Raw genomic sequence first — 27,928 nt, 5'->3', positions numbered from 1 at the left:
CGAAGTTGTATATGTCCTTCTTTAAATAATTTGCCAAACGAAGCTTGAAACAGTTACTAGAGGCTGAATTAATCTTCTTCGTTAAGATGCAACATCATCATCTTAAATATTCTTATCCATAGATTTTTACTACAGCCATGAAGGTAGTTCTTATTTATTTGCTGCTATTTTAGCTCAAGAATGGGTAGTGTTGGTACTAGGATGACACGGAATTCATGTCTACTCACAACTAGGGCACCTACCAGGCACCAGTGGGGGACCACGGACACCTAAGGGGACGAGAGGAACCCCCAGCGACTGGGGAGGACGTGGGCATAGGGGGAGTGAAGGGGGAGGAGAAGTGGAGGCCGGATGGGACAGGAGCCCCTGAGGGGTGGCTGGGGGAGGGGAAGGGATCCCACGCCCGAAGGGGGAAATTGGGGAACCATTGGGAGGACAGAGGATCAAAAGGGGGCATGGCCAGGTTTCCCCTGTCCACTTGGGCCCCTGGGAAGCTGTTGAGGTCCCCAGCCTGATCCTCTGCCCACCCAGGCCCCCTCCAGCCACGCGGGTCCTGAGGGAGTGGGAGGCAGGGAAGGGGGAGCAAAAGTAAAGGCCGGACCTCCGGGACCGGCACCCACCCACGGTTAGGGGTCCACCCACCCAGCGGGACCCACCCACGGTTAGGGGTCCAGCAGCAACTGGGGAGACCCTGGGGGAGACGGTGGGGGAGGGGCGCGAAGGAATGGATGGGAACGGGGCCAGCACTTTCCCTGTCTACTCAGGCACTGGGGAGCCTGTTGGGCTCCCGGCCTAATCCTCTGCCCTCGGAGCCTCCCTCCTGCTGTGCAGAGCCCAAGCCCCGCCCCTGCACCCCCAGCCAGGGCCCCACCTCTACACTCAGAGACCCCCCCTGAGACCCCCTCCAATGTGCTGGGCCTAAGCCCCACCCACACATGCTCACTCAGGGCCCTACCTCCAGACTCCAGAACCCCACACTCCAGAGGCCCTCCTTTCCACATGCTGCCTCTCCCCTTCTGGGCAGGTCCTAAGCAGAGGCCCCGCCCCACACTGAAGGTCGCCCTGCCTAGGCTCTGCCCCATGCTCACACCCCCACCCCCCACCGCCTAAGTCCCACCCCACCCTAAACCCCAGCCCTGCCTAAGTTTCACGCCCCGCCTAAACTACCCCCCCAAGGCCAAGGCACTTTTTTTTTCTTTCTTTTTTCCGCTGTGGTTTTATTTTACCTTATTGCAGTTGTTTCAATTATAGTTTTATTTGTCCTAATACATTTTTTATCTTATTAATTTTATTTTGTTTTTTATTTTTTGATATTGTACTGCTCCTTTTTGTCTTTCTTTCTTCCTTTTGTTTTTCTTTTTTTTTTTTCTGTGCCGTGCAGCTTGTAGGATCTTGATTCCCAGGCCGGATATCAGGCCCAAGCTCCTGTGGTGGGAGCTCCGAGTCCAAACCTCTGGACTAACAGAGAACCTCAGACCCCAGGGAATATCAGTCGGAGTGAGGCCTCCTGGAGGTCCTCATCTCAGCACCAAGACCCAGCTCTATCCAACTGCCTGCAAACTCCAGTGCTGGATGTTTCAGGCCAAACAACCAGTAGGACAGGAATACAGCACCAATCATCCAAAAAAAAAAAAAAAAAGAAATGACAAAAAAATATGTTACAGACAAAGGAGCAAGGTTAAAAACCTAAAAGACCAAATAAATGAAGATGAAATAGGCAACCTACCTGAAAAATAATTCACAGTAATGATAGTAAAGATGATCCAAAATCTCAGAAACAGAATGCAGAAAATACAAGAAAAATTTAACAAGGATCTAGAAGAACTAAAGAGCAAACAAACAGTGATGAACAACACAATTACTGAAATTAAAAATACTCTAGAAGGAATCAATAACACAGTAACCGAGGCAGAAGAACAGATAAGTGAGCTGGAAGATAAAATGGTGGAAATAACTGCCAGGGAGCAGAATAAAGAAAAAAGAATGAAAGGAATTGAAGGCAGTCTCAGACCCTCTGGGACAACATTAGACTCACCAACATTCGAATTATAGGGGTCCAGAAGAAGAGGAGAAGAAGAAGGTGTCTCAGAAAATATTTGAAGACATTATAGTTGAAAACTTCCCTAACGTGGGAAAGGACATAGTCAAGTCCAGGAAGCACAGAGAGTACCATACAGGATAAATCCAAAGAGAAACACACGGAGACACATATTAATCAAACTATCAAAAATTAAATACAAAGAAAAAATATTAAAAGCAGCAAGGGAAAAGCAACAAATAACATACAAGGGAATCCCCATAAGGTTAACAGGGGATCTTTCAGCAGAAACTCTGCAAGCCAGAAGGGAGTGGCAGGACATATTTAAAGTGATGAAAGGGAAAGACCTACAACCAAGATTACTCTACCCAGGAAGGATCTCATTCAGATTCAATGGAGAAATTAAAACCTTTACAGATAAGCAAAAGTTAAGAGAATTCAGCACCACCAAACCAGCTTTAAAACAAATGCGAAAGGAACTTCTCTAGGCAGGAAAAACAAGAGAAGGAAAAGACCTATAAAAACAAACCCAAAACAGTTAAGAAAATGGTAATAGGAACATACATATTGATAATTACCTTAAATGTAAATGGATTAAATGCTCCAACCAAAAGACATAGACTGGCGGAATGGATACGAAAACAAGACCCATATGTAAGCTGTCTACAAGAGACCCACTTCAAACCTAGGGACACATACAGACTGAAAGTGAGGGGATGGAAAAAAAAAAGCTACTCCATGCACATGGAAATCAAAAGAAAGCTGGAGTAGTAATTCTCATGTCAGACAAAATAGACTTTAAAATAAAGACTATTACAAGAGACAAAGAAGGACACTACAAATGATCAAGGGATCAATCCAAGAAGATTTAACAATTGTAAATATTTATGCACCCAACACAGGAGCACCTCAATACGTAAGGCAAATGCTAACAGCCATAAAGGGGAAAATAGACAGTAACACGATAATAGTAGGGGACTTTAACTCCCCACCTTCACCAATGGACAGGTCATCCAAAATGAAAATAAATAAGAAGACACAAACTTTAAATGACACATTAAACAAGATGGACTTAATTGATATTTATAGGACATTCCATCCAAAAACAACAGAATACACTTTCTTCTCAAGTGCTCATGGAACATTCTCCAGGATAGACCATGTCTTGGGTCACAGATCAAGCCTTGGTAAATTTAAGAAAGCTGAAATCGTATCAAGATCTTTTCCAACCACAATGCTATGAGAGTAGATATCAGTTACAGGAAAAAAAATGTAAAAAATACAAACACATGGAGGCTAAACAATACACTACTAAATAACCAGGAGATCACTGAAGAAATCAAAGGGGAAATCAAAAAAATACCTAGAAACAAATGACAATGAAAACACAACTACCCAAAACCTATGGGATGCAGCAAAAGCAGTTCTAAGAGGGAAGTTTATAGCAATACAATCCTACCACAAGAAACAAGAAAAACCTCAAACAACCTAACCTTACACCTAAAGCAATTAGAGAAAGAAGAAGAAGAACAACAAAAAAGTTAGCAGAAGGAAAGAAAGCATAAAAGCAGATCATAAATAAATGAAAAAGAAATGAAGGAAACAGTAACAAAGAGCAATAAAACTAAAAGCTCGTTCTTTGAGAAGATAAACAAAATTGATAAACCATTAGCCAGACTCATCAAGAAACAAAGGGAGAAGACTCAAGTCAACAGAATTAGAAATGAAAAAGGAGAAGTAACAACTGACACTGCAGAAATACAAAGGATCATGAGAGATTACTACAAGCTACTATATTCCAATAAAATGGGCAACCTGGCAGAAGTGGACAAATTCTTAGAAAAGCACAAACTTCGAGACTGAACCAGGAAGAAATAGAAAATATAAACAGATGAATCAGAAGCACTGAAATTGCAACTGTGATTAAAAATCTTCCATCAAAGAAAAGCCCAGGGGCTTCCCTGGTGGCACAGTGGTTGAGAGTCCGCCTGCCGATGCAGGGGACGTGGGTTCGTGCCCCGGTCCAGGAAGATCCCACATGCTGCGGAGCGGCTGGGCCCGTGAGCCATGGCCGCTGAGCCTGCGCGTCCAGAGCCTGTGCTCCGCAACGGGAGCGGCCCGCGTACCGCAAAAAAAAAAAAGAGAAAAGAAAAAAAAAGAAAGAAAAGCCCAGGACCAGATGGCTTCACAGGTGAATTCTATCAAACATTCAGAGAAGAGCTAACACCTATCCTTATCAAACTCTTCCTAAATATAACAGATGGAGGAACACTCCCAAACTCATTTTACAAGGCCACCATCACCCTGATACCAAAACCAGACAAAGATGTCACAAAAAAAGAAAACTACAGGCCAGAATCTCTGATGAACATAGATGCAAAAGTCCTCAACAAAATACTAGCAAACAGAATCCAACAGCACATTAAAAGGATCATACACCATGATCAAGTGGGGTTTATCCCAGGAATGCAAGGATTCTTCGATATATGCAAATCAATCAGTGGGATACACCATATTAACAAATTGAAGGATAAAAACCATATGATCAGAAAAAGATGCAGAAAAAGCTTTTGACAAAATTCAACACCCAGTTATGATAAAAACTCTCCAGAAAGTAGGCATAGAAGGAACCTACCTCAACATAATAAAGGCCATATATGACACACTCACAGCCAACATCGTTCTCAATGGTGAAAAACTGAAACCATTTCCTCTTAAGATCAGGAACAAGACAAGGTTGCCAAGGTTGCCCACTATTATTTAACATAGTTTTGGAACTTTTAGCCACAGAAATCAGAGAAGAAAAAGAAAAAGGAATCCAAATCGGAAAAGAACAAGTAAAACTGTCACTGTCTGCAGATGATATGATACTGTACATAGAGAATCCTACAGATGCTACCAGAAAACTACTAGAGCTAATCAATGAATTTGGTAAACTAGCAGGGTACAAAATTAATGCACAGAAATCTCTCACATCCCTATACACTAATGATGAAATCTGAAAGAGAAATTAAGGAAACACTCCCATTTACCACTGCAACAAAAAGAATAAAATACCTAGGAATAAACCTACCTAAGGGGGCAAAAGACTTGTATGCAGAAAACCATAAGGCACTGTTAAAAGAAATTAAAGATGATACAAACAGATGGAGAGATATACCATGTTCTTGGATTGGAATAATCGACATTGTGAAAATGACTGTAATGCCCAAAGCAGTCTACAGATTCAGTGCAATCCCTATCAAACTACCAATGGCATTTTTCACAGAACTAGAACCAAAAATTGCACAATTTGGAAACAGAAAAGACTCTGAATAACCAAAGCAATCTTGAAAAAGAAAAACGGAGCTGGAGGAATCAGGCTCCTGGACTTCAGACTATAGTACAAAGCTACAGTAATCAAGACAGTATGGTACTGGCACAAAAACAGAAATATAGATCAATAGAACAGGATAGAAAGCCCAGAGATAAACCCACGCGCATATGGTCACCTTATCTTTGGTAAAGGAGGCAAGGATATACATTGGAGAAAGGACAGCCTCTTCAGTAAGTGGTGGTTGGAAAACTGGACAGCTGCATGTGAAACAGTGAAATTAGAACATTCCCTAACACCATACACAAAAATAAACTCAAAATGGACTAAAGACCTAAATGTAAGGCCAGACACCATAAAACTCTTTGAGGAAAACAGGTAGAACACTCTATGACATAAATCACAGCAAGATCTCCTTTGACCCACCTCCTAGAGAAAAGGAAATAAAACCAAAAATAAACAAAGGGGACCTAATGAAACTTAAAGGCTTTGGCGCAGCAAAGGAAAGCATAAACAAGGCAAAAAGACAACCCTCAGAATGGGAGAAAATATTTGCAAACAAAGTAACAAAGGATTAATCTCCAGAATATACAAGGAGCTCATGCAGCTCGATATCAAAAAACTAAACAACCCAACCCCAAAATGGGCAAAAGACCTAAATAGACATTTCTCCAAAGAAGACATACAGATTGCCAACAAACACATGAAAAGATGCTCAACACCACTAATCATTCGAGAAATGCAAATCAAAACTACCGTGAGGTATCACTTCACACCAGTCAGAATGACCATCATCAAAACATCTACAAACAATAAATGCTGGAGAGGGTGTGGAGAAAAGAGAACCCTCTTGCACTGTTGGTGGGAATGTAAATCGATACAGCCACTAGGGAGAAGAGTATGGAGGTTCCTTAAAAAACTAAAAATAGAATTACCATATGATCCAGCAATCCCACTACTGGGCATATACCCTGAGAAAACCATAATTCAAAAAGACACACGCCCCCCAATGTTTACTGCAGCACTGTTTACAATAGCCAGGACATGGAAGCAACCTAAGTGTCCATCGACAGATGAATGGATAAGGTATGGCACATATGTTCAATGGAATATTCCTCAGCCATAAAAGAAACGAAATTGAGTTATTTGTAGTGCGGTGGATAGACCTAGAGTCTGTCATACAGAGTGAAGTAAGTCAGAAAGAGAAAAACAAATACCAATTGCTAACACATATATATATAGAATCTAAAAAAAACACATGGGTTCTGATGAACCTAGGGGCAGGACAGAAATAAAGACATAGACGTAGAGAATGGACTTGAGGACATGGGGAGGGGGAAGGGTAAGCTGGGGTGAAGTGAGGGAGTAGCGCTGACTTATACACACTACCAAATGTAAAATGGATGGCTAGTTGGAAGCAGCCGCATAGCACAGGGAGATCAGCTCGGTGCTTTGTGACCACCTAGAGGGGTGGGATAGGGAGGGTGGGAGGGAGACGCAAGAGGGAGGAGATATGGGGATATATGTATATGTATAGCTGACTCACTTTGTTATAAAGCAGAAACTAACACACCATTGTGAAGCAATTATACTCCAATAAAGATGTTAAAAAATAATAAAATTTTAAAAATAAATAAAATTTGTAAAAAAGGGTAATGTTGAGATTGAGAAATGATGGGCTCCAGTACCTTTCTAGCAGGAGGGATGACCAAAGATGTCCTAAGAAAGTTCATTGAAATGCTGACATTGTAACTAGTGGGTGTGTTCTGTTTTTAAACTTTGAATCATATTTTAAGTACCCCGAGGTAGGCTGCTGTTTAAACAAAATTACTTCAAAATGGCTTTAAAAACTCATAAAAGGGCCTTCCCTGGTGGCGCCGTTGTTGAGAGTCCGCCTGCCGATGCAGGGGACGCAGGTTTGTGCCCCGGTCCGGGAGGATCCCACATGCTGCTGAGCGGCTAGGCCTGTGAGCCATGGCCGCTGGGCCTGTGCGTCTGGAGCCTGTGCTTCGCAACGGGAGAGGCCACAGCAGTGAGAGGCCCGCGTACCGCAAAACAAACAAACTCATAAAAGAAAATGTGATATGAAATATTGATTATTTCAGCAAACTCACACAGCAGCTATTTTACTCTCTGTTGTCCTCTGATATTAATCAGTATGCACATGGCTTTCAAATAGTTGTAGTCAGTTATTTGCGATTTTTTTCACTGTTTTATCTTAAAACATGTTTGCGTGTTTGTGTATTTTATCTCCGTTGTTGCATGTTTGTGTCATCTTAAACATCAGTAGCACTGCTGTGTACAGTTTTTGGTTTACTACAGAGCACCACCCCCTTTTTTAAATGTTTTAAAAATATTTATTTATTTATTTGGCTGTGCCGGGTGTTAGTTGTGGCACACATGATCTTCCTTGTGCGTGTGGGATCTTTTAGTTGCGGCTTGTGGGATCTAATTCACTGATCAGGGATTGAACCTGGACCCCTGCATTGGGAGCTCAGAGTCTTATCCACCGGGCCACCTAGGTGACTAACAGTGGTAGTAGGAATTTAATTGAAAAAGTCAAGGCAAAAGGGTATCCTAAATAAAGAGTTTATCGTAAGAAATTCTAACTTAAAATGTTAATAAATGTACATAGCAATTTTGGTGTACAGCCAAGGCTTTTTTGTTTTTGAATATGGGTCTGTTGATTGGAAGTCCATGTCATCTTTCTACCATAAACCATACCTCTATATCTATTACCTATTGTTTTAAATTTATGCTTATTTAAAGTGGAGCAAGAACATAGAGACACTTGTGAAGCAGTTTCTGTGAAGAGTCATTCTAAACTTTTATGATTCTCCCCAGTCTTTTAGTTGTTTCTGTCACACCCAATTTGATGTGGTATTTTTAAAGCCACTTCTCAAAACATTTAATTTAGCTTTCATAGAAATATCACGCCTCTTTGCATGTCATCTTTCAATGATATCTGTGATTTTAAATAAATTACAGAATTTCAGTGACCAGTATAATGGTTTTTTTTTGGCCGTGCTGTGCAGCTTGTGAGATCTTAGTTCCGCAATCAGGGATCGAACCCGTGCGCCCTACAGTGGAAGCACAGAGTCCTAAGCACTGGACTGCTAGGGAAGTCCCAGTATTCCCAGTATAACTTTCCTAAACAGGCTGGGAGAACGATAACTGATTCTTGGTAGGCACACGCCCTGTACACATGTGCTCAGCCCGCAGTGGGTCTTGTAACTCAGCACATCACTTGTGGAGGGTAGTTAAGAGAGGTTCTATGTGTTGCTTTTTACTATTCCCCAGTTACTTACTTTTCTAAATTGTCTAGAGTCAAACTGCTGAATCAGAGTACTATTTTTATGAGGAGCTTGCCATTTAAAATAAATGTGTCCTATAGGTTGTCATACCATGTAGCACATCTTTTTAAGTTTTTACACACATTGTTTTTTTTGGGCTGTGCCAGGTCTTAGTTGCGGCACGCGGGCTCTTTAGTTGCAGCATGCGGGCTCTTTAGTTGCAGCGTGCTGGCTTCTTAGTTGCGGCATGCATGCGGGATCTAGTTCCCCGACTAGGGGTTGAACCTGGGCCCCGCCCGCACTGGGAGTGCATAGTCTTACCCACTCGCTAAACATTGTCTTAAGAACTAACTGTAACTTCTGAGAATGCTGGATTCTGTTGTTTTAAGACTCAGGTGTTTAGCCTCAGTGAGCATCCATCATAATAGATTTGCTGGGCGTCCAGCTGAGTAGCTGTGTTGATAGTGTTTACTCCGTAAACGGTTAGGTCCCCTGAGGCAGGGATTATGTCTTCAATATTTCAGCTTGGGAGAAAGATTCTGGGAATTAATTTTATGAAACATATGTGGTTTTTATACTTCAACCTCCTAATTCCGTAGGTGCCCAGAGTAGACATCGGGACTCAGTGGATTAGAGCCAGACAGTTTAATACTCTAGCCCAGCAAACAGCAGGAGTGCTACTGTGGCGGCCGTGGTTCCCCTGCCCTCAAGGACCATAGGGCAATGCCATGAGCCCACGTGGTGGCCTTGCAAGCAGGAGTCGTGGTGCAGCTGAGGAACCCGGTCCTGAGGGCTCAGCACCTTCTGCAGCAGACAGTAAGCAAGTCAAGTTCCCTTTGCCGAGGAGTGAGCAGTCACGTGGTCGTTGGAGCTGCCTGATTGCCTTCACTGCCAGCTGTGGAGAGGGCTCGGTCAGAGGGCAGTCAGGCCTTCAGTTTGCCATGCTCAGCAAGGCCGTACAGGGATGCTTGGGGCTCACAGCAGGCTGCCGCTCCCAGCCATCCACCCCTCAGATTACATGCAGTGAAATCCATTCATTTGTTTCATGTAACACCTGATTAAGGTTATCATCCACAGAACCCAAATGAGCGTAATGGAGAGAATACTTCTGCAGTGTTGACCCCAGCCATCTACCTCGGGACCCCAGATTCAGCCAAGCGAGTAAGTCCCACAGGGACTAGCAGGACTTTTTTCAGATAATCACTTATTTTTCTTCCTTAGCATGTGTGGATTGCTCCACCTAACCAGTAGTAATAATCCAACTCAGCAGGAGGTATTGGTAGCCACACGTCCTCCTCCCTCTTCATCCAGGATGTAGGCCAAGACCAGTCTCTTGTACCCCACACAAGGGCATTTAGACTAACCTGATCTAGGGCTGCCGTCTCATGGGCTGTGGTAGCTAAAGGTAAGGATAGGTTCCTGGTTGTTACCTGTGTGACATGAACTCCCACACCAGGGAACAGTGGACCCAGGAGTCAGCGTGTCCCTGGGTAGGATGGCCTTCTCAGTCCATGGGGGTGCCATTGACTCTTAGGGACATTGTCCAGGGCAGGGTTGGCAAACAGCAGGCCTTGTGATTTTAGCTTTAGTTCATTAAGAAACATTTTCAAGTCTGCAGTGAAAGCTAGTTTCCAAAGCTACTCATCATTTGATAATAGTGGTTGAGGGTGGTTCTTCTTCCTCAGAAAAACCTTGGTGTCACTTTTGAGCTCAAAAAATTGCAGTGAAATGCTACCACTCTTTAGACATTGAACTGCTATGTGATAGGGTATGTCAGGATATCCAGCTTAGACTTCTGACCAAAATTCATGAAGCTAATGATTAAGTCCATGACAGCGAGTGAAGTTCACTGTTGAAACTCCTGGTTCATTATACAGGATGGATTTAAATATTTTCCAGAGTACCTACTGAGGAATACAGTGAATGAGCATAGGTGTTAAATACCTTGCATTTTCAGTCCTTGTAAATTCGTCTTTTTCTGCTCCACACAGTTTTGCCACTATCAGTAACACAGCTTGGCGGGTTCCGCTCCGGGGTGTGGTGAATCTGCGTCTCCACGGCTTCTTTGCGGGCGTCCCGTGCGTGGTTGCTCTCTGCAGGCTGTGGCGGCTCTTGAGTCGGTTCCGGCGCGGCGCTGCCCCTAGAACAGGTGACCGCTGAGCCTCAGCCATCTGTCGGGGCCGAGGAAGGCCCCTCAGAGTCGTCGCCTTGTAGTTCAGTTAATTGTTGATGTTGTTCTCAGTGTCCTGAACTCACGGAGCAGCTGTTCTCTTCAAAAGACGAATAGTATTCAACTTTTGTTTTTTCTGGACACATTCCTTCAGCTGCTGCAGTCAAACACACGTTCCTTCCTTGGCTAACAGTGGAGCCCCTTAGGGACTTTGGTTGTGGCCTCGTTTTCGCTGCTTATTTCACAAGGAAATTTGTGATGAGGCGTTCCATTTAAAATTTTCTGATTTTTCTGATGGACTGTCCAGAGTCGGGAATCCGGTGATGAGCGCCTTCAGCCTGGCAACAGTGGCGCACGTCGTGCTCCTTCGCACAGTCAGGCCACCCAGGACTGTGCCGTCTCGTGTGGTGACAGGATGATCTGTGCTCCCCTGTGTCTGAGGAGCGCGACGTCCCAAGTCCAGCTCTGTTCTTGTGTTGGCATGTGCTCGTGCACAGGTGCAGTGAGGCTGGGGGTGCGACAGTGCCCTTGTGCCCCTGCCGTGTCCCTGCTGCGTGGGCTTTGTGGACGGCTCGTCTCCACTGTCGCTGGAGCTGCGTGGGGAATGCACGGCTGGGTGAGCGTGGCTCAGTTACGCTTTATTTTCGGGCACGGAATTTCCTGTGATTTTTACATGTCACGAAGTACTAATCTTGCCTTTTTTTCAGGCATGTAAAGACGTAAAAACCATTCTTAGTTTGTGGGCTGTGTAAAAATATGCAGGGGGCAGGTTTGGCTGATGGGCCCTAATTTGCTAACCCCCAATGACAGTGCAGAAGGAACATTGTTCTTCTCATTATTGAGGAGCTCCGTCTATTTATGCACAAAACTAAATGCTGTGTTTTTGTTCTTTTATTTTTGGCTGCGTTGGGTCTTCGTTGCTGTGCACGGGCTTTCTCTGGTTGAAGCGAGCGGTGGCTACTCTTGGTTGCGGTGCGCAGGCGTCTCATTGCGGTGGCTTCTCTTGTCGCGGAGTGTGGGCTCTAGGCACGCGGGCGTCAGTAGTTGTGGCACATGGGCTTAGTAGTTGTGGCACACAGGCTTAGGTGCTCCGTGGCATGTGGGATCTTCCTGGACCAGGGATCGAACCCGTGCCCCCTGCATTGGCAGGCGGGTTCTTAACCACTGCACCACCAGGGAAGTCCCTGTTCTTTTTTTATATTAAGCCCAAATCCGTTTCCTTTAATCATATTTCTTTTTTTACTAAAATAATTCTTTTTAATTGTATAAGTTATATATGTGTATTTGAAAGTATTCAGAAAGGTAAAAAAGTGAAAGAAAAAAATCCTATAATCCAGTAACTGAAATAATGAAATATTAACATTTTCCCATTTTTATAGATACATATAAACTTGAATTTATGGTTTACAAAACTGAGATCATGTACATGCCATTTTGTAACATTTAAAAAATTAACAATAGACTTGAATATCTGTCCACATCAATAAATAGATATCTACGGTCTCCTACTGTAGGGTATTTAGGTGGTTCACCAGTGTTTGCTGGTAGAAGGCAATCTGTCAGCCTGTAGATTTTCTTTCCAGTTCTAGCTTCATTTACGTTTCTATAACCTTCCCCTGCTAGTTATAGCCTGATAGGTCTAGAAAAACACTATTTAATAGAACTTTATGCAGTGATGAAAATGTTCTGTATCTGCTCTTTTCAGTATTACAGTCACAAGTCACATGTGAATACTTGAAATATGACTAGTGCAACTGAGAAACGGAATTTTTAATTTTATTTAATTTTTAAAAAAATATTTACTTATTGGCTGTGTTGGGTCTTCGTTGCTGCGCGTGGGCTTTCTCTAGTTGTAGAGAGTGGGGACTACTCTTCGATGCGGTGCGCAGGCTTCTCATTGTGGTGGCTTCGCTTGTTGTGGAGCACGGGCTCTAGAGTGCAGGCTCAGTAGTTGTGGTGCACAGGCTTAGTTGCTCAGTGGCATGTGGGATCTTCCCAGACCAGGGCTTGAACCCGTGTCCCCTGCATTGGCAGGCGGATTCTAAACCACTGCGCCACCAGGGAAGCCCTAATTTTATTTAATTTTTATTTAAACTTAAAAAGCTGCATGTGGCTAGTGGCTGTAATATTATTAGACACACAGGTCTAGAACTCAGTTTTTTATCTTCCTCTCTAAGCTAGCCCCTGTTCTTACAGTGATTTGTTAAGGGTACCACCTGCTATCCAGGCTTGAAGCACAGGGGTCATCCTTTAACTCTTATCTCTGCTTCCTTCCCTATTTGTCGACTGTTATCAGCTGTTTCAATTTTGTGACGATTCTCCCATTATCCTTCAGGTCCTGCCTCAAAGTATTGCAGATGTCTCCTGATTTTTCTTCTTCATTTCATGTTTTCTCCGTCATGTATTTTGCATGCTACAAGCAGACTGAGCTTCCTCATATTGCCTCTTACATGGAGAACCCACAGTTCCTCCCTTTTCCCTCAGGCTGTTCTACAGAAGAGACTTCCGCTGGTTTTCCTGATCCTATTACCTGTTGTGTCTCATGTCTGTCATTGCCTTGGACTGTAAACAAGCTATGCTTATTCCTATCTGTATTTTTCCCCTTGAGCTGAGCTGCTCTAGAATAGTAGACTTCTCTGGTAGTGGTTCCTGCTGCTTCCCCTGTCTGTTCTTGTCTCCTTCCCGGGCCCCTGGGAAACTGCATTTAGGCAGGACCATACGACTAGTCCTAGCCAGTGAAATGTGAGTGCATGGGGTTTGTGGCACTTGTAGGCTGTGACATTTAAGAGCCAGTATGCCTCCTCCCCGTTTTTTTTCCCTTGCCTTGTGGATTTAAGGGGGATGTACGTTCCTAAGGGCATAGCTGTAGTAGGGCAGGACCACCATCAGGCAGGATTGCTGAGTGACTGCCTGACAGTTTCCTTGCCTCCAATTTCCCGGGTTAGATATGGAGCACAAGGGAGAGATGGGACCTTTGGGTTAAGTTGCTGAAATTGCTGGCTTTATTTATCACTGCCGCATAGACTACCCTGTCCTAATTAACATATCTCCCATATTTATACATCAGGGTGACCAGCTGTCCAGTTTGCCCAGGAGTGAGTAAAACTGGGAAAATCCTGGGCAAACTGGGTGAGTTGGTCACCCTAATACATAAAGTACTTCCCCATCTACCCAAATTCCACTTATTTATGATATTTCTTAACTGTAACAGATTTCATGCTCACAAAAAACCAGGCCTTTTCAACCCCTGTGGTTTATTAAGTTTGTGAGGACCTTAAGCAATTACATAAACCTGTGTTGATCAACTTTTTCCCCCCTGCTTGAGCATAGAATTTTTTTCTACCTGAACATTGTAGGATCTGAGGAGTTTACCTGCTTTGACGTTTTTGTTTTGTTTTTGAAATTTGGTTGTTATCCTTGTATTGTTTCCTTAAGCCTAAGTACAGAGTATTACGTCAATACATAAATACAAATGTGTATGCTAACTTCTTAGAAGGAAAAATTAGGTTCTACTTGCTGTCTTTGCTGCTTTGCTGTCCGATTTGTTATCTAAAATGTGATATAGAACTCCCTTCTATGCCATGCTGTTATAAATAGGGCCTGCTGTAGCATGCATTGGTGCAATGTGGTTAGGGTTTGGTTTCAAATTCATGAAGCAACAGGTGTGAAAAGAAGAGGCTAAAGGATGTGACCCTATTCGTGACTCAAGATTTCTGTCACGTTAAATGTCTTTCATTTTTTCCTAAGTGAGTCATGTGCTGGGTACGTACTTTTCCATAAATAGTTAACTCTGAACTTTTCCAGAAGTTGTCAGCTCTTCCAGACTGTGTTAGTTTGTTGAATATGTTCAAGATTATATATTCTGACTAGTAGAAGTCCTGTTGACTTGCATATATGATGCCAGATGGTAACTTGTTATGTTCAACTTTGCATCTTTTAATATAGAGCACCTTGATGTTGTAGTCATTAATAGGGATTTAGTAAGACATTTCTTAGGTTAGGAAGGAGAGTAAGTTCATGTCTGTTAATTAGTAATGTGACTGTCAAATACATGTCGTGATGCTGGCTTGTTATTCGTTCAGCCGTTAGGCACTAACCCCCATTCTCCCCTCCTCTCCCTCCCTAGGCAAACACTATTCTGCTTTCTGTCTCTGTGAATCTCATTTGAGTGGAATTGCACAATATTTGTTCTTTTGCGTCTGGCTTATTTTGCTTAGTATAATGTCTTTAAGGTTCATCCATGTTGTAGCCTGTTTCAGAATTTTACTCCTTCTTAATGCTGAATCATACTACATTGTATGCATAAGCACATTTTGTTTATCTGTTTGTCTACTGATGGATATTGGATTATTTCTACCTGTCGACTATTGTGAACAATGCTGTTATAAACATTTCTGTACAAATAATCTGTTTGAGTCTCTGCTTTCAGTTCTTTTGGGCATATACCCAGGTGTAGAATTGGTGGGTCATTCTATGTTTAATTTTTTTGAGGACGTGCCATCCTTTTTTCCCACAGTAGCTGCATCATTTTACATTCCAGTCAGCAATGCACGGGGGTTCCAGTTACTCCACACCCTCACCAGTGCTTGTTGTTTCCTGCTCTTTTTGTAACAGTCATCCTAATGGGTGTGAAGTGGTATCTCACTGTGGTTGCTCATTTCTTTTTATTGCTGAATAATATATCATTGTGTGGATGTACCATAGTTTTTTTATCCAGTCTCCTATTGAAGAACATCTTGGTTACTTCCAAGTTTTGGCAATTATATGTAAAGCTGTTATAAACATTCATGTGCAGGTTTTTATGTAGATATAAGTTTTCAACTCATTTGGGCAATATCGAGGAACATGATTGCTAGATTGTGTGGTAAGAGTATGTTTAGCTTTGTAAGAAACTACCAAGCTGTCTTCTAAAGTGGCTGTACCATTCCCGCCAGCAGTGTATGAGGGTTCCAGTTTCTCTTCATCTTTGCCAAACTTGCTATTGTCCATGTTTTTTTATTATAGCTATACTGGTGGTGTGCAGTGGCACCTCATTGTGGGTTTAATTTGCATTTCCCTAGTAGCTAATGATGTTGAACATCCTTTTTTTTTAAAATAAATTTATTTTATTTATTTTTGGCTGTGTTGGTTCTTCATTGCTGTGTGCGGCTTTCTGTAGTTGCAGTGAGCGGGGGCTACTTTCGTTGCAGTGCACGGGCTTCTCATTGTGGTGGCTTCTCTTGTGGAGCACGGACTCTAGGGTGCATGGGCTTCAGTAGTTGTGGCTCGTGGGCTCTAGAGTTCTGGCTCAGTAGCTGTGGCGCACGGGCTTAGCTGCTCTGCGACATGTGGGATCTTCCCGGACCAGGGCTCGAACCTGTGTCCCCTGCATCGGCAGGCGGATTCTTAACCGTTGCGCCACCAGGGAAGCCCTGCAGTTGGAAGTTTTGGTAGGGATTACATTGGATCTGTAGATCACTTTGGGGAGTATCACCATCTCAAATCAATTTTTCAAGACAGGTTCTCATAACCCGATCCCAATAGTGGTTCACAATTCATTATTTCCAGAGATGTGTACTGTTTAATTGTTTTACATTCTTTCTATCAGGAACAGGAGATGTTTGATCCTGACTACTATGAACCCAGAGTTTGAGTGGGTGCTCGTTGGATTTTCTTTGCATTCTTCTCTTTAGATCCGTCCTTCCTCAAATCTCTCCCCTAATCTGCAGGATAGCTGGGGATGTGGTAACACTGGAGCCTGAAAACTACTGTTATGATTGACTATTTTGGAATTTCGTTGTTTCTTTTTTTTTTTTTTTTCTTTTTTAGCTGTGTTGGGTCTTCGTTGCTGTGCGTGAGCTTTCTCTAGTTGTGGCAAGCAGGGGCTACTCTTCATTGCGGTGGCTTCTCTTGTTGTGGAGCATGGGCTCTGGGCACGTGGGCTTCAGCAGTTGCAGCACGCGGGCTCAGTAGTTGTGGCGTGCGGGCTTAGTTGCTCTGTGGTATGTGGGATCTTTCCAGACTAGGGCTCAAACCCGTGTCCCCTGCATTGGCAGGCAGACTCCCAATCACTGCACCACTGGGGAAGTGTAGAATTTGTTTCTTAAAAATCTGGTTTCTTACTCGTCCAGTATGGTATCATTTGGAGTATTTGTTTTTTCTGTTGAATGAATAATTGAACTGTGTTGTCTGTACTATTCAGTAGATGTTTGATTATAATCTGATTTGATTATAATTTGATTATAATTATTTACTTATAATTATTTGGGTTGTCAAGAGCAGTATTTGTCAAGTCTAATTGCCTGAACACTTAATAAAACAAAGATTATGGAGCCCTGCCCCAGACCTACTGAACCAGATGCTCCATACTGGGTCCTGGGAATCTGTATCTTTAATTATTACTTCATTATTATTTAATATTCTCTCAGTAATTTTAATGTGCCCCAGTTTGGGGAACCATAGATTTAGAAAGCATTTGCTCTGGAAGGTCTAGGCCATACATAGAGCTGTTCTCAGCTTGTTGGTCTGATATTCGTTTTGAGTGCATTTCAGGGCTGGAGTATGATGATTGCTGACTCACCTGACCCTTCCTTTGACACGGAGGTGGGTGGGATTTAGTGTACTAAAGTCTGTTTATCTTTGAGATATTTTTCTGGGTTTATAGTGCAGGATTTATGCTGCATTGGTGCTACTGCATAGCTCTGTGCTTTTGAAAATCAGGGTGGGGTGGGGGCTGGTTGAATGAAAAGCAGTGAATCTGTCTGTGTCATTGGTTATTAAAGAAATAGCCTTTTGTATCCTGACAGCAGTAGACTTTTTCTGGTTTAGGTTTTCCACATGGCTTATTATCAAGTATGACAACTTGTCGTGTGTAATTAGCATCACATTAGTCTCATGAGAATAGGTACGCCTTTAATCAGCTGCTTTTCTTTAATCGGGCAGGATGAGGCATGCGGTAACCAAGACATTCCTGTCATTTACTTTGCGGCCTGGTGTTGGTGTTGGTGGTGCTGTGATGGGTATGAAGGTGTGTATGTGTCTTAGGTGTGCAGATTTTCCTGAAAGGGGCAGATGGCAGATAAAACATTCATATATTCCTTATTTTTCATTCATTGTACTTCAAAAATTGTAATTGTATGTTTTTGAATTCAGTAATAATTTTACTTATCAGAATATCTACTTTCTAATCTTCTTTCTGTATAATTTATTTGAGCTTGGGCAAGTCATTTCTGAAAACTCTCATAAGCTTGGAGATGGCGGTTGAGGTCTTATTCTTTCCATTCCTCCTCCTCAGTGTTCTCCATCACAATCCATCACCATAAATAAATGTTCTCATTACCGTCCTGTGTAGGTAGTTGTTCTGTATTCTTACTCTCTTACATAAAATGACTACTCATTTTCTTTATTTCTTTTAACTTTTGTCATTTGAGGTAGCCTCAGAATATACTGATAACTTTTTTTAATTCCTCTGAATCTATTTATAACTTTTTTTTTGTCTTTTTCTTGTGTCCTTTCTTTCCAGCAGAGTTGTTGTGTTATACATCGTAATGCTTTGAGTCTTCATCACAGTGACAGTGAAAGCTATTGCTATCAAGTATTCGTGTACTTTTTTAGTCCTTACTTGACCCAAGTCTAGGACAAAGGGACTACCTCAAATATTTTGTAGTTTGTAATCAGGTCAGATTAATGATAATAAACTATAATATCATTGAATGGTATAAGACAGTATATATTTAAGTGTTAAAGTATGTGGCACAGATTAAATGATATACATGTTCAAACATCAGTGATACATAAGTAGTCAGTGAAGTTACTGTGGAAAAGTAGAGAGACTTAAATTGCTCCTTGCAGGGAATTCTCTGGCGGTCCAGTGGTTAGGACTCGGCACTTTCACTGCCGAGGGCCCGGGTTCAATCCCTGGGAGGGGAACTAAGATCCTGCAAGCCGCCTGGCGAAGCCAAAAAAAATTGGGACTTCCCTGGTGGTTCAGTGGTTGGGAATCCGCCTGCCACTGCAGGGTATATGGGTTCGAGCCCTGGTCCGGGAAGATCCCACGTGCCACAGAGCAACTAATCCCATGCGCCACAACTACTGAGCCTGCGTTCTAGAGCCCGCGAGCTACAACTACCGAGCCCGCACGCCTAGAGCCCGTGCTCCGCAACAAAGAGGAGCCCCCACTTGCCGCAACTGGAGAAAGCCCCTGCGCAGTGACAAAGACCCAACCACAGCCATAAATAAATATATTAATTAATTAATTTTAAAAAATTGGTCCTTGCAGGGTGGACAGAATTAAATAATCAGGAAAAGGAAGAGCAGTCCAGGTTAGGTAAAAATGTCTTTTTTGGTTAGTGAAGAAATTGGCAGTGAGTTCATACTGGGTGGGAAGAGGAATTAATTTTTAAAAATTTCTTACCATATATCATTTAATGTGCCTTATAATTAATACATAATGGGAATAAATAAATAAATTCCAATCAAGTCAGAATAGGAAGACTCTACATTTCCATAGTGGGAATAATAGATCATAGATATGTAGTCTATAGGGTCCTATACAGTAATCCTAGCATTGAGCAGTGAATTTGGTTCTGAGGCAAAGCCAAAAATAAGTGAAGGTATACAGTAGGTCCTCCTCCATGGGGAATATGGTCCAAGATTCTCAGGGGATGCCTGGAACGGTGCCGGTTAGTACCAAACCCTGTGTGTACTGGTGTTTTCCTATAATAATGGGCGGATAGTGTATACAGTCTGGATATGCTGGGTGTGTTTCAGGTCTCAGGTGGGATGGAGCAGGACCCCACCAGATTTCACGACACTAATCAGAATGGTGTGTAATATAAAAATAACGAATTTTATTTCTAGAATTTACTATTCAGTATTTTCCAGCTGTGGCTGATTGCGGGTAACTGAAACCACAAAGGGGACTATTGCATTTAGTTCCCAGGATTTTTTTCCCATAACCAGAAGCTATACTATTTTCTTTAAAGTGGAATGTTATTCTTTAAGAGAATTGTTTTTTCACTTAGAGCTTTATTACATAAGGCACAGAGAAATGCAGTAGAAAATGTCAATATCAAATACTGTATTACATTTCAAGACACTTTCTTAATGTAATTGTGGATAAAAGCTAAGGAAATGGCACCAAAGTGCAGCTCAGTTATAACAAATAGGTAATATTATCTGGGGATTTTTCTGATGATCCAGCTTAATTTGAGTATAAAATCTAGAATGCAAGGAATGGAGGGACTACTTCTCTTGTCAGGAAGCCGTATAAAAAGGTTCATCCAGCAGGTTGTATTCCCTGGAAAGAGTCTGAAATATTCAGGAGTTCTGTATTTCTGATTAAGGACAGGTCAGAAGCAAGCTGGCCGATGTTGAGTTTGAGATGTTTTTGCAGAACTTAAAAGGCTAACCCAAGCTCTTCAGCATGGTGCTCACCCTGCTTCTGCTGTGGAAGTGCATGTGAAGGAGGATCAGGTAGGTAAGAGAAGGGTTTGTCTTAAAAGTACTGTGTTCACTGTAGCTCATGGCAGTGACTGATCAAAATTCTTCCATTGTTGAGCATGCCAGAAAATATTTGAGCCTGGAAAAAGTTTGAAGGCAAGTCTCTTTGAGGCAGTCACAGCTGCTGGAAATTTGGAAAACCAGGGACCTTCTGGTACTCAGAACTGTACCTTCCTGGTAAAACTTCCCAGATGAATTTATTGTGAAATGTACCCTTATATTTAAAAAATTAACTTTCCTTCTGTGTTTTTTAATATAAATTAATGAAACTCTGTTGGACATGTGTTCAGGAAAAATATATATTTTAGTTTTATTTTTTTAATTTATTGGTTGCATCGGGTCTTAGTTGCAGCATGCAGGCTCCTTGTTGTGGTGCGCGGGCTTCTCTCTAGTTGTGGTACGTGGACTCAGTAGTTGCAGCATGTGGGCTTAGTTGCCCTGCGGCATGTGGGATCTTAGTTCCCCGACCAGGGATCGAACCGGTGTCCCCTGCATTGCAAGACGATTGTTAACCACTGGACCACCAGGGAAGTTTCTGTATTTTAGTTTTAGATCAATTGATATTAAGCCATTCTCTCTTGCAGCAATTGAAGAGTGAGAGTAACTGTTGGTGTTATGACAGACACTTTATGTCACTTAGCATTATCTAAACTGTCAGAAGGTTGTTTCTGCTGGTCCAGACTGTTAGAGTACTTAAAGCAGATTCTGTATAAGCATCATTGATTAGAAATCTATGATAAGCTGATTCTGTTCACAGGGACAAGGTTTGGGGAAAGATCACTGTGCAATGGTAACAACCCATTTTAGAGAGTCAAAAGGATTGGTGGGTGGGAGCCACTATCTTTTGAGCATTTTTGATGTGGTGGAGCTTAACTAATTTATCTCACTGCCCTTGACAGCTTCTCTTTGTGGTAGGTATTATTTTCCTGTTTACGTAAGAGGAGAGGTTCAGGAAGATTATTTTCGTTGCCTAAAGTCACGTGTAATGAGCTGGAATGCTTGGCCTCAAAGCTTACCTTCCCCTTTACTGAGACGCCTTCCAGGAAGCCAGATGGAGAGAGAGAATTTCAGTGAAAGAAATAAGATTGACCCCAAATAATTTCCCAGTCTGTGTTTGCCTTGTTTTAATAATGTTACGTATATTCTGGAAGTCACTTTACCTAGTGTAATGATATTAATCGGTGAAGTTGTAGAGCCGTCTAAACTACAGATTACTTTTAAAAGGAAAACCTGTTCTAATTATAAGCAGTACTTGAGATTTATTACAAGTCTGGAAGTGAAATAAGCCAGTTCCTGAAAGACAAATGTTGTATGATTCCACTTGCATAGAGTACTTAGAGTAGTCAGAATTGAGAGAGAAGTAGAATGGCGTTTGCCAAGGGCTGAGGAGAAGAGGTAGTGGACAGTTACTGTGTAGTGGGTGTAGAGCTTCAGTTTTACGAAATGAAAAGAGTTCTGGAGATGGATGGTAGCACAACATTATGAATGTATTTAATACTACTGAGCTGTACACTTAAAAATGGTTAAGATGGTAAATTTTGTTAGATGTATTTTACCACAGTAAAAAAAAAAATTGGAAAAACAAAGCCTATATGTAAAGATAGATGTTTATGCTTTTTGAGAATTTACAAAGATTACCTTATTCATAGGATACATTTTGTCTTCAAATTTTGCGTAAGATTGTGTGTTTTTTTAAAATTTATTTTTGACTGTGTCAGGTCTTAGTTGCAGCATGCGGGATCTTTCTTTGCAGTTCATGGGCTTCTCTGTAATTGTGGCACTTGGGCTTAGTTGCCTGGTGTCATGCGGGATCTTAGTTCCCTGACCAGGGATCAAACCCTTGTCCCCTTCATTGGAAGGCAGATTCTTTTTTTTTTTTTTTTTTAATTATTTATTTTTGGCTGCATTGGGTCTTTGTTACTGCGTGTGGGCTTTCTCTAGTTGCAGCGAACAGGGGCTACTCTTCGTTGCGGTGCGCGGGCTTATCATTACGGTGGCTTCTCTTGTTGCAGAGCACGGGCTCTAGGCACACAGGCTTTAGTAGTTGTGGCACGTCGCGGGCTCAGTAGTTGTGGCGCACGGGCTTAGTGGCTCCGCGGCATGTGGGAACTTCCCAGACCACAGCTCAAACCTGTGTCCCCTGCATTGGCAGGCGGACTCTCAACCACTGCGCCACCAGGGAAGCCCTGGGAGAGGTTTTTAATTACTGATTCAATTTTATTACTGGCAGTGGGTTTATTCATATTTTCTTTTTCTTCCTGATTCAGTCTTGGGAGATTGCATGTTTCAAGGAATTTATCTATTTCTTCTAGGTTGTCCATTTTATTGGTGTACAGTTGTTTATAGTAGTTTCTTATAATCCTTTGTGTTTCTGTGGTGTGGATTGTATCTTCTCCTCTTTCACTTTTTATTTTACTTGGGTCCTCTCTTTTTTTCTTCATGAGTCTGGCTAAAGGTTTATCAATTTTGTTTATCTTTTCAAATAACCAGCTCTTAGTTTCATTGATCTTTTCTGAGTTTAGCCTCTGTTTCATTTATTTCTGCTCTGATCTTTATGATTTCTTTTCTTCTAACTTTGCACTTCATTTGTTCTTCTTTTTGTAGTTCTTTTAGGTGTAAAGTTAGTTTGGTTATTTGAGATTTTGCTTGTTTCCTGAGGTAGGCTTGTGTTGTTACAAGCTGCCCTCTTAGAACTGCTTTTGCTGCGTCCCATGGATTTGGGATTCTTGTGTTTCTGTCTCCGTTTGTCTACAGGTATTTTTTAATTTCCGTTTTGATTTCTTCAGTGACCCACTGGTTGTTTAGTAGCATATTGTTTTAGGTAATGTTTTAAAATTTTTATGTATATAGTTTCAACTAAGATATATTTTATATATATATATATATATGTAGGCAGAAATGTTAAATGAAATGTCATTAAATAAAATATATATTAACCATGACATTGAGGGGATCCTTTCTGTTGCATTTCAACTAGAAATACCTAAGGAATTTTATATTTTCCACAAAAAATCCTTTTGAGGGTCTGAGTTTTATTTTAGTTAGTCTCAGCTCAGAAGGAAAGTGTTTTATGTAGCCTGAAGGAAAATTATTTTGGTCAACTTTGAAAGTTGAAATCTAATCAGATAATCTGTGAGATATAGAAATGTTTATTAACCTTTTAGTTTTCAAATGAATTTTAAAGACTTACAGATGCTATAAGTTTCTTGACCTAAATTAAATTAGTAAGCTCATCTTTGAATTCAGAATTTTTTGTTTGCAAAGGATGAAAGCATATTAAAGCCTAAAACCTCTGTTTAGAAAACTTGGCAGTGATACAAACAACTGTAAAAGTACTGGGAATATATAAAATAAATATATTCTGAATGGGAGGAGTGAGCTATCATGGTTGGATTCAGGGTTTCAGATGAAATGATGACACTCTGCCCCAAATATCTGGGGCAGGAAAAATGAGTAAATTGTTCAGCATCTGGTTTATTTTTCTCCTTTGGAGTCTTCCTCTTTGTTCTCCATTCTGTGCTACAGACCAGGACCTTACTTTTCCTTTTACTGCATGAGAATAGCTTGTGCCCCATACTTTTGGTATATTCATGGTTTTCTTAATTTGGAGGATATAAATCTTTTGATGATAATGGGCCTTCTCTCTTGAGCTGCAGTTTGCAAGAAGATGTGAAGGTAAGGGGCCGTGAATGTCATTTTCAGGAGACATTATCACTGATCTAGACAGCCTTTTAGGTTTCCTTTCCTGTTATGTCAAAACTGTTTCTGAACTGTTTCCTTCCTAGCAGCCCAGCCAGATGAGGAGGAGGACACAGGCTGCATCAGTGGCTCTGTACTCACACTGGCCTGAATTCCAGTCACAGCCCCTCCATAGTCATGGGACAACCTACCCAGGCCTCAGCTTCCTCATCTTTATGTTATCTCCTAGCCCCTAGTCAAGATCATGAGTTTTGATTTTGTATTTTCTGACTTAATGCTTAAAATCCTACCCATATTCTAATGTTTTCTTTCCCTCTCTTTCACTAGTAACCTTTCTTATTGGTTTCAGGGGTTCAACAGGATATAGCTTCACAATCTCTGGATCAAGAAGTTTTATTAAAAGTTAAAACTGAAATTGAAGAAGAGCTAAAATCCCTGGACAAAGAAATTTGTGAAGGTCTCTTTATCCTTATTTTCCTAGTTAATTAGCGGGTTGTTTGGTGTGGTGTTTTTTTTTTTTTTTTTTTACAGTGGAGTGTTCACAACATTACACAGCTTCATGGGTATAGTATTATAGGGGTGAAACTAGAAAGTACCTCTTTCTTTCCTGGGGGAATCTGTTTATAAGTTTCTAAACTATACCCAACAGAGTAGATGGAACCTTTTCTGGTGTTAAGTAATGGACTACCCAGTCATGTTAAGGTACTACTTTCCGTTCAGTGTGATTGATATCTTTATATTAATAACACTAAAGGGAGAAATGTAAGTATGCTGCTTTCATTTCTCATGTGCTATAGATGGTGGTGGCAGTGATAACATTTTTAACACCGCCAAAAGAAACACTGTATACGTTGACAGTAACTTCCCACTTTTAGTCCCACCAGCCCCCTGTCTCCATCCCCAATCCGTCTGCTTTCTGTCTCCATGCATTTGCCTGTTATGGGTCTACACGTAAACGGAATCATACACTGGGTGGTGTTTTGTGACCGGCTCTTTCACTTAGCATAGTATTTTCAAGGGTCATCCACGTGGTAGCACAGATCGGTACTTCATCCCATTGTATGAAGAATAATACCCCACTGTGTAGATGCAGCACATTCATCAGCTGATGGCTGTTTAGGTGGATTCCACTTTTTGGCTGTTACGTATAATGATGCTGTGAATATTCATGTACAAGTTTTTGTGTAGATATGTATTGCCCAGTGATTTTTATTTTTTTATTTTTAATTTTTGGGTTTTTTGTTTTCTTTTTTTTTTCTTTTTTTTTGGCCATGCCACGTGGCTTGCTGGATCTTAGTTCCCGACCAGGGATCAAACACGGGCCCTCGGCAGTGAAAGTGCCGAGTCCTAACCACTGGACCGCCAAAGAATTCCCTGCCCAGTAATTTTTAACAAGAAAAAATAGAAATCGTGTTTATAAATCAGCTCCCTTTTGAACATTAACAAGACCTAATGTTAATGTTCTCTTTTATTTTCCTTTACTGACATTTTTTTTTTTTTTTTTTTTTTTTTTTTTGCGGTATGCGGGCCTCTCACTGCTGTGGCCTCTCCCGTTGCGGAGCACAGGCTCCGGACGCGCAGGCTCAGCGGCCATGGCTCACGGGCCCAGCCGCTCTGCGGCATGTGGGATCCTCCCAGACCGGGGCACGAACCCGTGTCCCCTGCATCGGCAGGCGGACTCTCAACCACTGCGCCACCAGGGAAGCCCCTACTGACATTTTTAACTGATTAATGTTATAATTCTGTTTTAATCCTTGCCCATTTCTGATAACAGTACTGCATGGCAAAATGGGCAAAAGGCAGAAAAGAAAATGGCAACGAAGGCTTATATGCACTTCCTCATCGAACCTGTATTCCCCAAGACTTAGCATCAGAGTGGGCGTTCTCAGGCTTGCTCAGACCGTGCAGCATCTGTGAACTTTGTAGCCATGTATATCTTTCTTGAAGAAATACATATTTAACTCTAGTGAAATTTGCAGCCTTCTAGGAGCAAGCTTTGCATTAATGCAATAAATGCTTTGTGGAGGTTATTGATAACCCTTGGGAGTGGGTACAAGCCACCTGCTTTCCTGGAGGTCTGTGCCCTGCACCCCATTTGTACCCTGGACCAGGGATGATCTGGCCTCTCCTTCCTGCAGTTAGAGCAGGGCTGCGTCTGTGTAACAGGGAGTGAGTGAGGAAGCAGAGGAGAAGCTGGCTGTGTGAGTGGGCAGCTTGTATACTTTTAAAATATATCCACGTGCATGATTGTGAGTTTGGAAGTTCACTCTAAAAGGGAATGAAAGTCATGAGGTCCTCTAAGGTGGAATAACTGATTAGAATCTGGTTTAAGAAGAGCCACATTTGTAAAGGTAGAAACAAATCTTGAGATCTTGAGGGGTGATAGAGCTGGGCGTTGCTCTCACTTACCATTCTCTGACTGAGCGGGGCTGCGGTGATAGACAGAATTGGTTTGTGTATTTTGCCATGTCAGTTGAGCCTTTTTCTTCTCTTGAAACTAAGATTTTTCATAAAAATCTTTCCTTAAAAAAAAGAAACCTCTAAATTGAAGGCCTTTTAAAGGAAACATTAATATCCCATGACGATTATCTGACATTTTTAACTGGCTTATAACTAACTATTAGCTAGTTCCCGGTAGTTGGCATCTTAACCCCCTGAGCTTTTACAGCACAGCTTCTGACGTTGCTCATTAACTTGGGTTTTCCTTCTGTCGTCTTCAGCCTTCGCCAGCACAGGCTTCGACCGCCACACTTCGCCCGTGTTCAGCCCCGCAAACCCCGACAGCTCCGTAGAGGACTGCTTGGCTCACCTCGGGGAGAAGGCGTCGCAGGAGCTGAGGGCGCCTCTGCTCGGGGCCTTGCAGACGCTCCTCAGCCGGTGAGTCCCCACGGCCTCTGCGCTCTTAAGCCTCCGTTTTAGGTGAACAGTGTCACTTCTTTTCTCACTTACTTGTCTTCACTTTTTCTTTTTTCTTTTTTTTTTGTTTTTTTCGGTACGCGGGCCTCTCACCGTTCTGGCGTCTCCCATTGCGGAGCACAGGCTCCGGACGCGCAGGCCCAGCGGCCACAGCTCACGGGCCCAGCCGCTCCACGGCACGCGGGACCTCCCCGGACCGGGGCACAAACCCGTATCCCCTGCATCGGCAGGCGGACTCTCAACCACTGTGCCACCAGGGAAGCCCCTACTTTTTCTTTTTTTGCTTTCCCAAATCATCTCTGTTTGCGTTTTGAGCAGTGATTTAATTGTTCCAGCATGAATTTGACCATTTGTATTTACTTGTGGGGCTGTCAGGTTTCAACAAATGCTTTCACCGGTTGTAAACACAAGCTATTTCGCTTGTGCTGACCACTTTTTACCAGCACTCCCTCGTGACCAGCGTAAGTGGAATGACTGGGGTTTTATTCATTGTACTGTGGGATTGACATTGTGTCCATATTTGGGGTGTCCCGGATGTTGCTACACTTTCGGGTTGCACACCTACCTGTGGAACTGATGCCACATTCCTACTGTGGAAACTTCTTTCCTAGCTGTCGTGCTGGCTATTAAAGCCAAAGGCAAGAAGCTCATCATGAAAGTATATTAAGTAGAACCAAGTCATTTATTGTAAACCTTAAAAATTTTTTTCCCTTAATTCTTTTATGAGAATCATTAACAGATTGGTGTGAATTTAAAAATATGTTTTTTAATGAAGATTGACGACTAAAACAAGGTGAAGACTGTTCCTTCACTCAAGAGGCCAACATTCAGATGCCAGATTACTGTTGTAGTAAAGTAATCCCTTACTTCCACAAAGGCAAAGCTTATACGTTACCATTTGTTAGGAGAAAGCAGTTTGGGTCTAAGGATGATTCAGTTTGTTTCCGCATATTTTGGTGACATGAGCAAATGTAAAAATCCCAGCTATACATAAGAAACAGTGAAATGAAAATCATATT

General features: G+C 42.1%; 1 protein-coding gene across 6 annotated transcripts in view; it reads left to right on the top strand.

The window, feature by feature from the left end:
* BCL2L13 (BCL2 like 13) overlaps positions 1-27,928 on the top strand; it is a 66,755-nt gene that overhangs the window by 12,503 nt on the left and 26,324 nt on the right. For 5 of the 6 annotated variants that reach the window (XR_007470276.1, XR_004480215.2, XM_004286267.4 and 2 more), the window contains exons 3-4: positions 24,343-24,450; positions 26,714-26,870. Coding sequence is in view for 4 of the 6 variants with exons in the window: in XM_004286267.4 (XP_004286315.2) it covers positions 24,343-24,450; positions 26,714-26,870 (265 nt within the window). In the remaining 2 variants the exon portion in view is untranslated. The remainder of the gene's footprint in view (positions 1-24,342; positions 24,451-26,713; positions 26,871-27,928) is intronic. The other variant, XM_049694849.1, reaches the window with a different exon arrangement.

Source organism: Orcinus orca, chromosome 11 (assembly GCF_937001465.1).
Source record: "Orcinus orca chromosome 11, mOrcOrc1.1, whole genome shotgun sequence".
NCBI lineage: Eukaryota > Metazoa > Chordata > Mammalia > Artiodactyla > Delphinidae > Orcinus > Orcinus orca.
The sequence above is the reverse complement of the archived record's forward strand: the minus strand, read 5'-3'. Positions and strand labels throughout refer to the sequence as shown.